The sequence below is a fragment of the Capsella rubella genome, unplaced genomic scaffold (genome assembly GCF_000375325.1).
Source record: "Capsella rubella cultivar Monte Gargano unplaced genomic scaffold, Caprub1_0 scaffold_5, whole genome shotgun sequence".
Lineage (NCBI taxonomy): Eukaryota > Viridiplantae > Streptophyta > Magnoliopsida > Brassicales > Brassicaceae > Capsella > Capsella rubella.
Genome location: NW_006238919.1, coordinates 231,708 through 244,919, shown reverse-complemented (window position 1 = coordinate 244,919; position 13,212 = coordinate 231,708). Strand labels below are relative to the sequence as shown.

General features: G+C 32.1%; 2 protein-coding genes across 2 annotated transcripts; one reads left to right on the top strand and one right to left on the bottom strand.

The window, feature by feature from the left end:
• Positions 1-143: 143 nt before the first annotated feature.
• On the bottom strand, positions 144-2,450 carry LOC17886333 (ankyrin repeat-containing protein At2g01680). The gene is made up of 3 exons (XM_006290823.2): positions 1,818-2,450; positions 1,276-1,685; positions 144-1,184 (listed from the first exon to the last, which is right to left on the bottom strand). Exons 1-3 carry the CDS (start codon positions 2,137-2,139, stop codon positions 318-320), a joined length of 1,599 nt encoding a protein of 532 aa, XP_006290885.1. The 5' UTR covers positions 2,140-2,450; the 3' UTR covers positions 144-317.
• Positions 2,451-10,092: 7,642 nt separating this feature from the next.
• Positions 10,093-11,781, top strand: LOC17885297 (nudix hydrolase 17, mitochondrial). The gene is made up of 5 exons (XM_006290321.2): positions 10,093-10,482; positions 10,611-10,716; positions 10,824-10,907; positions 11,010-11,138; positions 11,246-11,781. The coding sequence occupies exons 1-5, from the start codon at positions 10,397-10,399 to the stop codon at positions 11,390-11,392; spliced, it is 552 nt and encodes a 183-aa protein (XP_006290383.1). The 5' UTR covers positions 10,093-10,396; the 3' UTR covers positions 11,393-11,781.
• The last annotated feature ends 1,431 nt before the right edge of the window (positions 11,782-13,212 follow it).

Here is a 13,212-nt window from a genome sequence, read left to right as displayed (position 1 = left end):
AAGGTGCTCATGATGGTGCTCGTCGCTGAATTATAAAAACTAGTTTACATGTTAGGTTCATGTTTCGGATACGTACGTAATTCATTATTATTACTTGAATGAATAGTATACTACTAACCGGTAGTACCAAAGAAACAATATTGTACATATAAGATATGGTATACTGGTGGCGACTTTATTGCTGCTATATATGTTACAGATATACAACGAGATTATTACTTTCGTGTATTCTAAGAATACAACAAAACCTTGCGTTAAAAAAGGCAAAGAGAAGAGAGAATCTATACAAAGACGATTCAGTAACAGGGTATTGAGATTCAAAGAGCAATAATCTTCTCGAAATCTGATTCATCTTCAAAATCAGAAACATGATGAGAGTAAGACCATGAAAACGACTTACTACTCCCTCTCCTAATCCTTCTCTGCGAATCACTACCGCTCCTAAAACGCTGCCGAAACACGAAATAACACATACTCGCCAATGTCCCTACCAAGATCGGTGCTCCAAGCAATGTCACCGTAATCGCCATCCATGAATTCCCCTTTCCAACAACTGCGAACGCAATCGCCAAAAACGCTCCGAACGTGCAAGCACAAGCTGCCCACATTAGCTTATTCACAACAGAAACGACTTTTTTCTGCGCCCGTGTGTCCCATGCAACCAAAGTTATCTGAACCACTACAACCGCTAGCGATATAAACAGCGATGTCGCGTTTAAAAGACAGAAAATACGGAATCCAGTTCTCCCAGCAATCTCGGCTTGTCCCACATGCGACCCCTCTGTGAAGTACTGACCGGGCAAGTTGAATATCGCCAAGAATGCTATGGAAGCAAACAGAACTGCCACCACGGTTATCGAGTTAGTCGTGTTCTGAACTGCTTCTCTGTGGAGTTTCCTCAACTCTTTTGCGATCCCAGAGACACGGCGGTTGGTTTTCTCATTCTGCAAAAGCTGAGACTGCACCTCGTGTTTGATATCGCTCACTGCTCGTTTCAATGCTCTCGCCTCATCTTCCCGACCAATGAACCTCCCATGCTTAGCACCAGCATCTACTAAAGCCTCATTGATCTCCAAAGCAGATTCACTATATTGCAGCTTATCCGCCAAATCCATAGCTGTTTCTTTCTGGTTGTTAATCGCATTCACTTCAATCGCCGTAAAGGTCAGCAATAAGCTCGTTATCTAATGAACAAAAGCCAAAGCCACATATGTTAATATCGATATTTGGAAGATAAAGAGCAATACAACAAGAAGAAAGGAGCAGCAATAATACCTGTGGCCGCGCCTTTCGAGTAGCGATATGCAAAGCAGTGTTCCCTTTTCGATCTCTCTCATTCAATATCGTGTAATCAGCTTGTAAAATCTCCTCAACTACTTCCATGCTTCTCCCCTTAACAGCCATGTGAAGAGCGGTCTGACCTTTCTTATCTTTGATACCAACAATGGCTGCGTCTTTCTCAATGAGAGCTTTCACTATCCGAAGAAGCCCGTACCTTCCCGCTGTATGCAGAGATGTTTTCCCATTCTTTCTAACGATCATTGCACAGCTCGGATCGACATCAAGCATAGCATTGACTATTTCTAAGTGATCTTGAACCGCAGCTGCATAAAGGGGACTAGTGTTGGAAGCATCGCAGATTCTACAGAGCTCTGGCCATAATCTCAGTAGCTCCTTGACAATTCCTAATTATCATAAGCAGAGCCAAAGGGTAAATGAAAAATTTATATATGGAGTCAGAATGTAATCTTGGTGAAAATTGAAGAAATGTTTCATTATCAAATCCAAAATCAAAAGTGAAAATTAGATAGACATACCCAAGTGACCTCGCTTAGCAGCGACATGAAAAGCGTTCATGTCGGATTTGGATCTGAGCTTAACAGTTTCCAAACTACAAAACCTAATCAAGTAACTGAAAATCTCTAGAAGATTCTCGGCGGCGGCGATATACACGGCGGTTTCACCGGCGTCAGTTTGCACAGACATAAGCTCAGCCACCGCGGAAGAAGGCGAGGACTCATCAATGACCTCGTCTCCGGTTAAGTTATCAACTAACTGTTGAAGTTGACTAAGATCTCCTGATCGAACAGAGGAGAAGAAAGCTTGGTGAGTAAGAAACTTCATCTGCTTCATCTCCATCTCTCTCTCTCTGTAAAAAGCTCTCACCTTTCTCTCTTTCTCTCTAAACCCAAAAAAAAAGTTATCAACTTTAAACAGACTCAGAGTATTCTCTCTCTCTCTGTAGAAATCTCAGCCAAATCCCATCAAAAATAACAGATTCGATCTCCAAAATGACTTTTTTTTTGTTTATTTTAGTAATGCTTTGTAATGAAATTGGGATTCATGTGAAACCGTGTTTGAGTTCTTTGCTTTTGTTTGATTGCCCTTTTTAATATCTTTATATAAAAAGAACAAATTCTTTAAGGTTATGCTCTTTTTTGTGTGTGTGTGAGAGAGAGAGAGAGATGAGATGAGACACTAAACAAAGATAATGGGAATCTTTCTTTCTTCTATCAATCAAAACCTGAATGGTCTCTGTGTGTTTCCCCCTTCAATAATTCGTTTCTCTCTATTTTTATTTTATTTTATTTTATATATTATGTATTCTTCCCAATTTTGACGAGACAGCAACATTTTTTTTATAACAAAATTATTTTCTTGTACTATTATCGATAACGTATGTGGACCGTTGACAGTTGGAATAGTTTTAAAAATTTTGGACAAAAAAAAATACGACATGTGATTATTTTCGATTATATTAGTATCAAATATCAATTAAACCAACACCTAAGAACATGGTGTAATTTCGAAACATAATGTATGTGCCGGCTGCTTTGCAAAAATGCTGAGATTATATAATATATATGGCTTAAGCTTTAGTCTTTAGATCATGACATGGTTCGGTAAAAGGATTTTTAACTGGTGTGTCACGTATCCTGTTTGGTGTTTTGTCTCTTGTATGGTTGGTGAAATGTCTTCTATTGAAAACCAGAGTTGGGGAAAAACAAAAAAACAAAAAGGGAGAGTAAAACAGTACCCAAAGCCCAAGTACAGCTCAATTATTTTTGAGGAGAAATGGGTCTGATATAAAATACAAAAGAGGGTCTATTTTGTTAAAAGCCATGTTCGTTAATGGGCTTGAAAGCCCATTATAATAAGCAAACTAGACGCTTGAGCCCTTGCTTGTGTTGTTGAATAGGTTTGATTGAGAGATGATGCCTCACATTGACGTCAACAACACACTGTCAACGGATCTACCACCGACCCAACTGACCGGCATCATCACCGTCAATTCACTCGTCACTGTTAGCTTTTATTAACAGTTTCATATAAGTCTAAATTTCATTTTATTGATATGTACATGAAATTATAAATAATCTTATAAAGAGACTAAAGACTATTATTAAGAAATTTTAGTAATAAAAAAACTATGATTGCTTTTAGATTTAAACTGATTAAAAAGACTAGCAAACAAATAAAATAAAGTTACATTGAAGAAAAGGATTAGGCCGCAAGTGAACCACGTCGGAAGACAATGACTGTAATTTTTGGATTTTTATATATCCACAAAACAACCAAAATATTAAATAGAAAAGAAACAAAATTTTCAATTAATTTAAATTATCATATTATGGGAAAAAAAAAATTGTGTTCTAGAAAAGAAGAAAAAACATATAAACAATGACTTTAAAATTATTAATAGAAGTAAACTTTGAAAGAGATGTTGCCACCTTCAAAGTCTTCAAAATCCTACTTGGATCCAATACATATAAACCATTTTACAAACGTACACAGTTTTGTATTTTTGCTACAAATCATTTTCAGCTTTAAATTAAGAAAACTTTGTAAATTAAACTCTATATGTATGTCAGATTATACATTCATCAAAATTACTATATATTACTACTACTTGGTTATATTATAATAACATCTAATCATAATTACAATTAAATCGTCATGTAATATAGAAACCAACACGAACATACGTACTAATGATGAGGATACAGTTTGATTTTACATTATCTGCTTCCTAGCTACGATGTTTCATCTTTAAACTATATAATTAATAAATTACATGCACTGATCAGGGAGGGTCCTTATAGTTTTATTATTAGTTGGGTCCATATATATATATATATATATATATAAACTCGTATAAATTTGACTATAAGTATAAGGCATTGTTTATATAGAAATGTAATCTTGAATGCTCGACATAAATTAAAATGTTGGGGTTTGGTTGATCCAACAAAATTGCCCCCACCTTTGTCTACGGAGAACCCATCAGGTCACATGGTGTTACTAATTGAATCGCACTTTAATGGAGTTTTTTTATAAACAAAGTATTTTTTTTTCATTATGGTATATAATCATTATAAGTGTTGGAAGATTACCATACATTTGAAATAAACATGTCCATAATTAGACAGAAAAAAATAAATTAAATTAAATACCTAGTGTGTATAATTCATACTTTCAGACAACATACTGTTTTAAACCAGTGGTTGTTTCTTGTGGATTAGTAAATTAGTAAACAAAATACAATCCAACTACATTTCTTAAAGCAGCGATCGATTGGAAAAAAGTTACTCCATATAGGTAACAACAAAGGCCAAAACCAAATAAAACATATAACGTCCACATATATATATATTTGGTCTAAATTTAAAAACTATAATCAACTATACTCAATTACTAGTCAATAGTTTGTAGAATTTTTCCAAATCTAATTATGATAGGACAAACAAATTATAAACTGGACCACGTAAATAGTACATATTTGTTTTGTTTTTCTGGAATTTTACACCATAATATCATTCATAGCATATAACTTATTTTTGTTAAAATCAATATCAACGTACATTTTACAGATTTTAAATTAAATAAATAAGCGTTAAAAAGTGTTCATCGAATGATAAAACAAACAAAAAATCGCAACATAAATTCACACGAGGAAACAAAACCGCTCTTTCAACTATGAGTGAAAACTGCATACTTAGCTTCTTCTATAACTAGGATCCCTAAGAATGATTTACCATCTTAGCAGTTTCCTTGGTTGATAATAGTATCCTCATCAGAATCAAATCATTTTTTCTTACTAATTCTAATCATGACTAAAATATATATAGGTAAATGAGATGGTAGCAATGTACAAATTTGTTTTGGACCACAAAAATGTTGTTGGATTGGTCTTCGTTTCAATCATAGCTAGTAGCCAAGTGGCTAGTACATACGTTCTAAATTGTAAGGTCATCCTCATTGCAAGGGTTCTTGCACAAATCTTACCTTAAGATTTGTGAAGAAAAATCCTTATATAAGTTTTTTTCTTCACAAATCTTACCTTAAGATTTGTGCAACAACCCTTGCAATGAGGATGCTCTAAGAAAACTTGTCTTTTGTACATACTCCGAAGAATATTATAGAACCTTATTTGGAATATCCTGGTTTTCAAACACACAAAACAAAAAAAACCAAATAGTATTTTCACTCATTTAAGAATTAAGACTAACCTACTCCTATTAAAATTACATTAATTTTTTTATAACAATCATACAATATGTTAATCAGACTTTTTTTATATGAAAATGAAAGAAAAAAAAAAGAAGCTAGTATATATTATTAGAGAGAGTTTGATAACTTTGCATGAAAATGTATTATTAGAGAGGGAGAGAGAGAGAGAGAGAGAGAGAGAGAGAGAGAGAGAGAGAGAGAGAGAGAGAGAGAGAGAGAGAGAGAGAGAGAGAGAGCATGTGGTGTCCGACCATTTCAACTCTCACGACTTGCTCCGGTCTTCCTCTGATGCCGACATCTTCTTTCTCTTTTTTTCTTCTTTTTCTTAAATATATGTTAAGACTGTGGTGTTCTACATTTTACTATTAACAATATCTTCTCACCAATATTTTTGCTTAACATTTTTAATACTGTACATGATAAAAGTTTAAACCTAAATTTCAAACTAAGGTCTCAAATCTACAGCTGATTGAGGGATATATATATATAACTTTGTAGTGGTTAAGACAATAAATCCAGTAAAGAACGACCAACCGAAAAAGAATGGTTAATCATTTTTAAACCCTATGTAATGTATGTAACCAATTTTTCTACGTCCTTTTTTCATTTCATGTGAATATATAACTGTTTAAATATAGACTTTTAACTAGATGTCGTTTTCAGATTTTGTTTTTATAATGGAACAGTAATATATTGAGGGGTTAGGTTTAGGTTTTTTTGAGTTTCAAATATTATATATTTTCATACATTTTAGAAGATTTCTATATTCTTCTCAGTCTACTTCTCAACACTTGATTAAAATCGATGTTCGTGAAACAGCTAAATTTCAAATTTAATTCTAGAAAGACACTTTTTCTTTTTCTTTTTTTCTCGTTTTATAATTTTAGATGGAATCCTAAAAAGTCTTTCATATTTTTAATGTGGATTCTGGAAGAAAATACTTAAATGGGCAAAAGTCTTAAGCAAGTCTTTAATCGTAAGCTTTTTTTCTAGAAAATGCGACAATATTTCTAGAAGATGAAAAAAAAAAGAAGTTATTATCGATTTAAGAAATTAACACAGTTAACGAGTATATCAAATGTGCTAATTTAAGATTATTATTCTTCTATGTGGCTAGATATTTTATTATCGAAAAGTTACTCTAATGAAAAGTAAAGATAATTAAGATATAGCAAAAATATTTACTTAAAAACTAAACATATGAAAATATAATTATAGGGTTATTTTGTCGATCGGTTCATAGCAAAAAAAAAAATAATTATTGTGTTGATTTAGTTATTTCGAAAACAATAAGAACTTCACATATTTTAGTTCGGTGTGGAGGAGATTCGAATCACCTAAAATTAGAAAAACAATAAACTAAAAAAACTAATAAATAAAATAAGAATACCATTTATCATTGATCTATGATCCCATGATACCCTCGTGGTCGTGTCCATATCCTAATTTTTCGGAAAATATGTTCATATCCATAATTTCAGCCAATGATAATAATTTTTCTGATTATACTTTTCTATTCCAATTAAACAAATGTGTTTGTAACAAAGTCGCGTGGAATCCAAATATAGTAGGGAAAAATGAGAATATGATTATTTGAGGATCAAATAATGATCATTGGTTAATGATTATTAAGACTCTTTCCTGTCCATGTAATTTGTAAGCGAGTGTCTTTGTGGTTGAGAGAAACATCATTGTGCGGCGGTACGTATCTCTCTGTCATCTCTGACCAATTCTACTATTCCATTTTATTTTGTTGTTGTCGTGATAATCTATCCAGAGAAGTAGCTTCGAATTTGATCATGTTCACATAGTTTTGTAGATAACACAAATATAATCAGCTACCAAAATATTTTGGCGTGCGTTTTGGATTTGGCATATTAGAATTTTCGCATATATATATATATATATAGCTTTAACGTTTTGAATAGTATAACACTTTTAGCTTTGGTTTTAGTTATATCCATCACCAAGTCAAGTGGGGATCTCGTTTACTTGCATTTCGTAGTATTACACATATAGCCAGATTGTGAAAACATATTGTTATAGAAATAATGAACAATCTCAATAAACATTATAAAGAGAGACTTGGATTTTTTTTTTTAAAATTATTATTAGTAGTATAGAACACAAGAACCATGATGCATGCGTTATTACGAGACTTAAAGTCATTAAATCATATGTGGTGGTGAAATAAAATCCTTTTAGGGGTACTAAAGGGGAAAGATTCTAAATCGGTGGCTAAAAATTAAATACTTATGGTTGAAGCATTAAAACAATGTACCATAAAATATTTTGCAGGAAGATTTCGTATTCGATATATACAAAGTCTAACTTATATTAATAGTTTTAGCTAGCAATATTCATTGAACCTTTATGGTGCATTTAGCTTATATGTCCATGTTACTACCTACTCATTAATCCTCAAGATTGTTTCTTTTCGTTTTTTTCTACAATCTTGTTTAATATTCTCTATGTTTACAAGAAAATGTCGTTTTGACGTATTAATATTGAAATAATGATCGAGGTTAAGCTATAAGTCGTTTAGGTTTTATAAGGTTAAGTGAGCTAATTAAATAAAGGCATAGGACTTTCAAAGCTCTAGGCTCTACTATTTGTAATCCCTAAAACTTTCATTTTATGATATTTACATTTATATATAAAAAAAAAAAAAAAAAACAAAGGCATAGGTAGGTCCAATTTTGGTGCCGTATTGTATGTTCCATGCATGGACACTATATATATCGCAAGCAAACAAAAAAAAAAAAAATAGTTATATTCGACCCATGAGGTTGGTATATAATAAGGAGCAAATAAAAAATTATGAATCTTCTCGAGTTAAGAAAATGGTCCAAACCACGCATTATGCAATAGCAGCTTTATATTGAATATAAAGATCGGATTACTTAGTAAATATAAGTAAGTAACGACTGCATCACCAGTCATGGTAAGAAAAGATAGAGAAAGAACGTAAGATACATCGAATCGAACATACATCAAACGTAGACCGCGTCCACTAAACTGCGATTCAAACACGCACTTGATCGAGACGAGCACATAGGATAGTAGGATGAGGAGGAGCTAGGGGTCGACGCACGTGACCATGTCTCTTCCATAGTCAACATAAACGTGCCGCGTAAGGATAGAGACTAAACTTTTGTTTGTTTTTTAACTACGTTTCTATTATTTTTACGTGTTTAATTGGTAACCTAATGGCTCTCGTTACTAACCAATTAAACCTACAAAACCAAGATCGACCACGAAACGACAGAGAAACCTCTTAGACACTTCGACAGGGACAGCCTCCAATTATTCATTGCTTTTGAATTATTGGCTTATATATACAATATATAATGCCTTAATCTTAATTCTCTTACTTCTTAATCTTGGTTGACCTACCCATATTATTACAAATTTATATAACCGGGCGTATAATGTTGAAATCTACACTACCATGTAAATTTTGCACGTAATCAGCTAATGGCAAAAGAAAGTTTGAAAAACATCGGGTCTTTGTGGCTAACAACTTCTAAAACCATGATGAGTAGTAAATGTACCGTTCCTAGCTCGATCTGTTTATTCAAATTGAGTTTGTACTAGTTATTACATTTTTATATCTTTCATATATCAACTCGTTGTATTATTCTATGGAGTATTAAAAATTGTTAAAATGTAATGATGCACGCAAATATGTCGTTAAGTTAAATGATACGAAAACATTTGCCCCACACTTGCAATATGAAGTGTTTTTAAACTTATAATCTAAAAGTTTGGTTGGTTTGTCCTCATTTAATATCGAACACTTGTTGCTCGGGCCTACTTTCACTACATGCATAGAAATTTTACAAATTTATACAATGTAATATGTAATTTATATATACGAAGACATTTAAAGCATTTTATATTTGGATTTCTCGAGGAAGAAAAAAAACATTGATTTTAACTAGAATTTTTGAGTATATAAAACACTTTTTTATTATTGATATAGTCTCAACCATAATAAATCTTTAATATGTGAGATACATAACGTGAATTGGTAGGATCGAAATTGCTTTAAAAAGGTCGGTAACTACAAGACTAGATATTTGTTTTTATGAGTATATAATAAAACACTAAAATTGTTAATCTTAAGTTTTTGTTTTCAAAAGTGGATGATTATATTAGAACCTTCCAATGAAATTATCATGTGTAAAATTAAATGATATCCTGATGAATAATGATGTAATAAAGGGTTTAAGATGAGATCATTGAAAAAAAGTTTTGTTTTTTAAAGAAACATACAGTATGTCAACAATATAAACATAAATTAACTAAAAATGGATATGATAGAGAAGTGATAAATATAGACTTTAGGATTAAATATGGTACTTCAAAATTAACATATATTTTCCAAAAAATACCAACATTAGGCTTAACTTAGAGCTTCTCGACCAATGAAGACAATTCCAAGAAAATAAATAAAAATATTACTATTCACTAATCGTTTTTTTTTGGTAAGAAAATAATTAAAAAAAAAAAAAAAGGAGCGGCCGTTTTTTTATATAAAGAAGATAAGCAATTGGAGGTTGAAACAACGCTTTTTTTGTCTCATCTCTCTCTCCTTCTTCTTCTTCCATCTCTCTCTCTCAAATCTTTTCAGGCGTAACGAATCGAATCATAAACACTTAAAAGCAGAGAAACAAAAACCAAAACTTTTCCATCTCTTTAACCGACCAATAGATTCGTGGGTTCTTCTTAGTTTCGACAGATTCTGATCCGTTTTAGTTGTTGTTACACTTATCTTTCTTTCTTTTCTTTTTTATAAATCATCCTCTTCCTTTCTTTATATTCTGAAAAAAGATTTAGGGTTCTTGAAAATCTTGATAAGCTAATAATCTATAAAAAAAAAATGGGTGTTGAGAAAATGGTGTGTTTGGCTTCTCGCACGGGTCGTCAGTTTCAGAGATACAACAAAGGTCGTCGTCAAGTCGTTGGGTATGTTCCTCATCTTTATATTTACAAATACAATACATGCATAGAATTAGATCTACATACTTTTTAAACCCAAATTAAAGGTTTCTTGAGTTTTCTAAAATTTAGTTTTTTTTTTTCTTCTGTTGCAGATGTGTGCCTTACAGATTCAAGCTATCTAACGATGGTAAAATTAGTGACGAAGTAGAAGTTCTTGTCATCTCTTCGCAGAAAGGTCACGCCTTGATGTTCCCTAAGGTATAACCAAAAAAAATAAAATTAAAAAGTTTGTGATTTTAATGTTAACCCAAGAATTTTATTTGAGGTTTATTAATTGTGGTAAATTTTTGAAATGAATATTATAGGGTGGTTGGGAGCTTGATGAATCTGTAGAAGAAGCTGCTTCAAGAGAATGTCGTGAAGAAGCTGGAGTTCTTGGCAACATTGAGGTATTTTTTCCTTGTTTAAATTCTTGTTTTTTTCCTTGTTTTGTTTAATATTTGTTGTTTTGTTCTGTTCTTAATTTCATTTTTTGTTTTGATTATTGGCAGCATCAACTTGGAAAATGGGATTTTTTAAGCAAAAGCAGAGGAACATACTATGAAGGACTCATGTTCCCTATGCTTGTTACAGAACAACTTGAGCTTTGGCCTGAACAACATGTTAGACAAAGAATCTGGGTCAGTTGCTAAACACTAATCTTTGTTTTGTTTCTGAGTATTTTTTAAAAACAGATCTTAGGAGAGCTTTTGTACTGATTCATGTGACTTTGTTCTGGGGATTACAGATGAATGTAACCGAAGCAAGAGAAGCTTGTAGAGATTGGTGGATGAAAGAAGCATTAGATGTTTTGGTTGAGAGACTCTCATCACCAATGAATCAACAACCAAAGGAAGAGAAGACTATTTCAATCTCTATTGAAACAATGTGCTGATGGAAGTAATGATTGCTGAATTTTGTGATGGGAATTTATGAACTAATGGATCCTCTATAGGTATAAGATAGATGGGTTTCAATTAGTTATTGAGACAGCCGAAAAAATCGATTCGAAAAGAAGATACAGAGCAGGATTAAAAGACAGAGATGTTAGAGTTTTAGGTTATGGAGTAAGTTTTAACATCATGTGGTTTTAAGAAGTCTTGTGTGTTTGTGTTTATAATGTTTCTGCAAGAACTTCTTAAGGGTTTGTTTTAAGAGAGGGAAGAAGATTAAAAAACTTAGAGTGCAAGCAAAAACTGTACAATTGTGTTTCCCTCTTGTTTATTGTTTCCTCTCTATCTCTCTCTTGAATAATGCAATGGAGACATTTGGTTTCAGCTTTCATGCTTTGTGCTTATTAAATTATGCAAGTAGGTGAGTACGTGTCGTGATATGATTGATTACGAAAACAAAGCATGAATTAATAAGTTACTCCAACCATATATCATAATATTACTATATATGAAAAGAAGAGAAAAAAATGTCATTTTCAAAATTTATTATGAAAAGATAAAAATAATGTTGATGAGTCATCAACTCATCATCATCAAAATTGGCTTTATCTTTTTGGAAAATTTTGGTTCACATTGTGAGTAAACTTGTTTTTTTTTCCCAGCTACCTATTCATTGTCACCAACCAACCAATACCACCACCTCTGCTCACGAAAAGGATCGATAAACAAGTTCGAAATCAACTTTCTTCACTTCGGAAAATGGGGGATCTCCGGTATGCAGCGGGCTTCCAACTGTGGCTTCAAAGTAGAACATAATTTTGTCGTCTATTCTTAATCTTTTCGAATTTTTAGTTCAAAAACGATGCACTTGATGTAAAAACGTTTATTTTTTCTTTTGAATATAATTTAACATTGCATTCAAAAAAAATTATATAAGAATACTAATTATTATCAATACAAGATCATAACAAGGTCGTTTTCTTTCTTTTTTATTAAAAAAAAAAAAAATTGAATCTGTAACCAAAAAAACAAAGACAATATCAATATGTATATGGTGCATGTCTGAAATGTTCAAACTTAAATCCATATTTGTGGAAGCCTCTTTGATCCAGTGATTGACAAAGAGTTTCTATCAATTATATATGCTTAAAATATAGATTGTTGAATTTGTATATTTATTTATCTGTGTGATCTGTTCGTTAAAGCTTTATTTATATATTTGATCAATTGAGTAGAATAAAAAGAGTTTGAGCTGTGCATGCCGTCGTGAGTCCGTGATCAGCTCCATTTGGGTTGGTTGAGTTGAAGCCCGTAACTTAATTTGGGCCTATATTGATTCCTTTGATTCTTAATTCTGATTGTAACTTTTGAATTATGGATCATATGTTAAGATGATAATATTCAAGGTCGTTTGAAAGAGTTAGGTATCTTTAACATTGTTACATTGATGACCAAGAAAAGAAGTAGATGAAACCATTGTAAATTTGGAGCTAGTTTAAATCTTTGAGAAAAAAGCAAAAATTGTATTGGAATCTTGGATAATAAGATAAGCTATATGATTTGTTCTTATGGGGGTACGGAGACATCGTATTACCAGATGAAGTTGTCTTAGTGCGGCAATGAACACTGTAAGTTTCAACATGGATTGAATCGAAAACACCACAACTATAATAAACATGGTGAAAACAGTTGAACTAGTCATAGTTCTAGTTTGAAGATCAAAGTCAAGATGAGTTTATATTGGTGTAAAAACTAGTATGGATCAGTACTTTCTCAAGAAAAAGAAAGTCTCATTTTAATCATCTTTTATTGGACACTAATT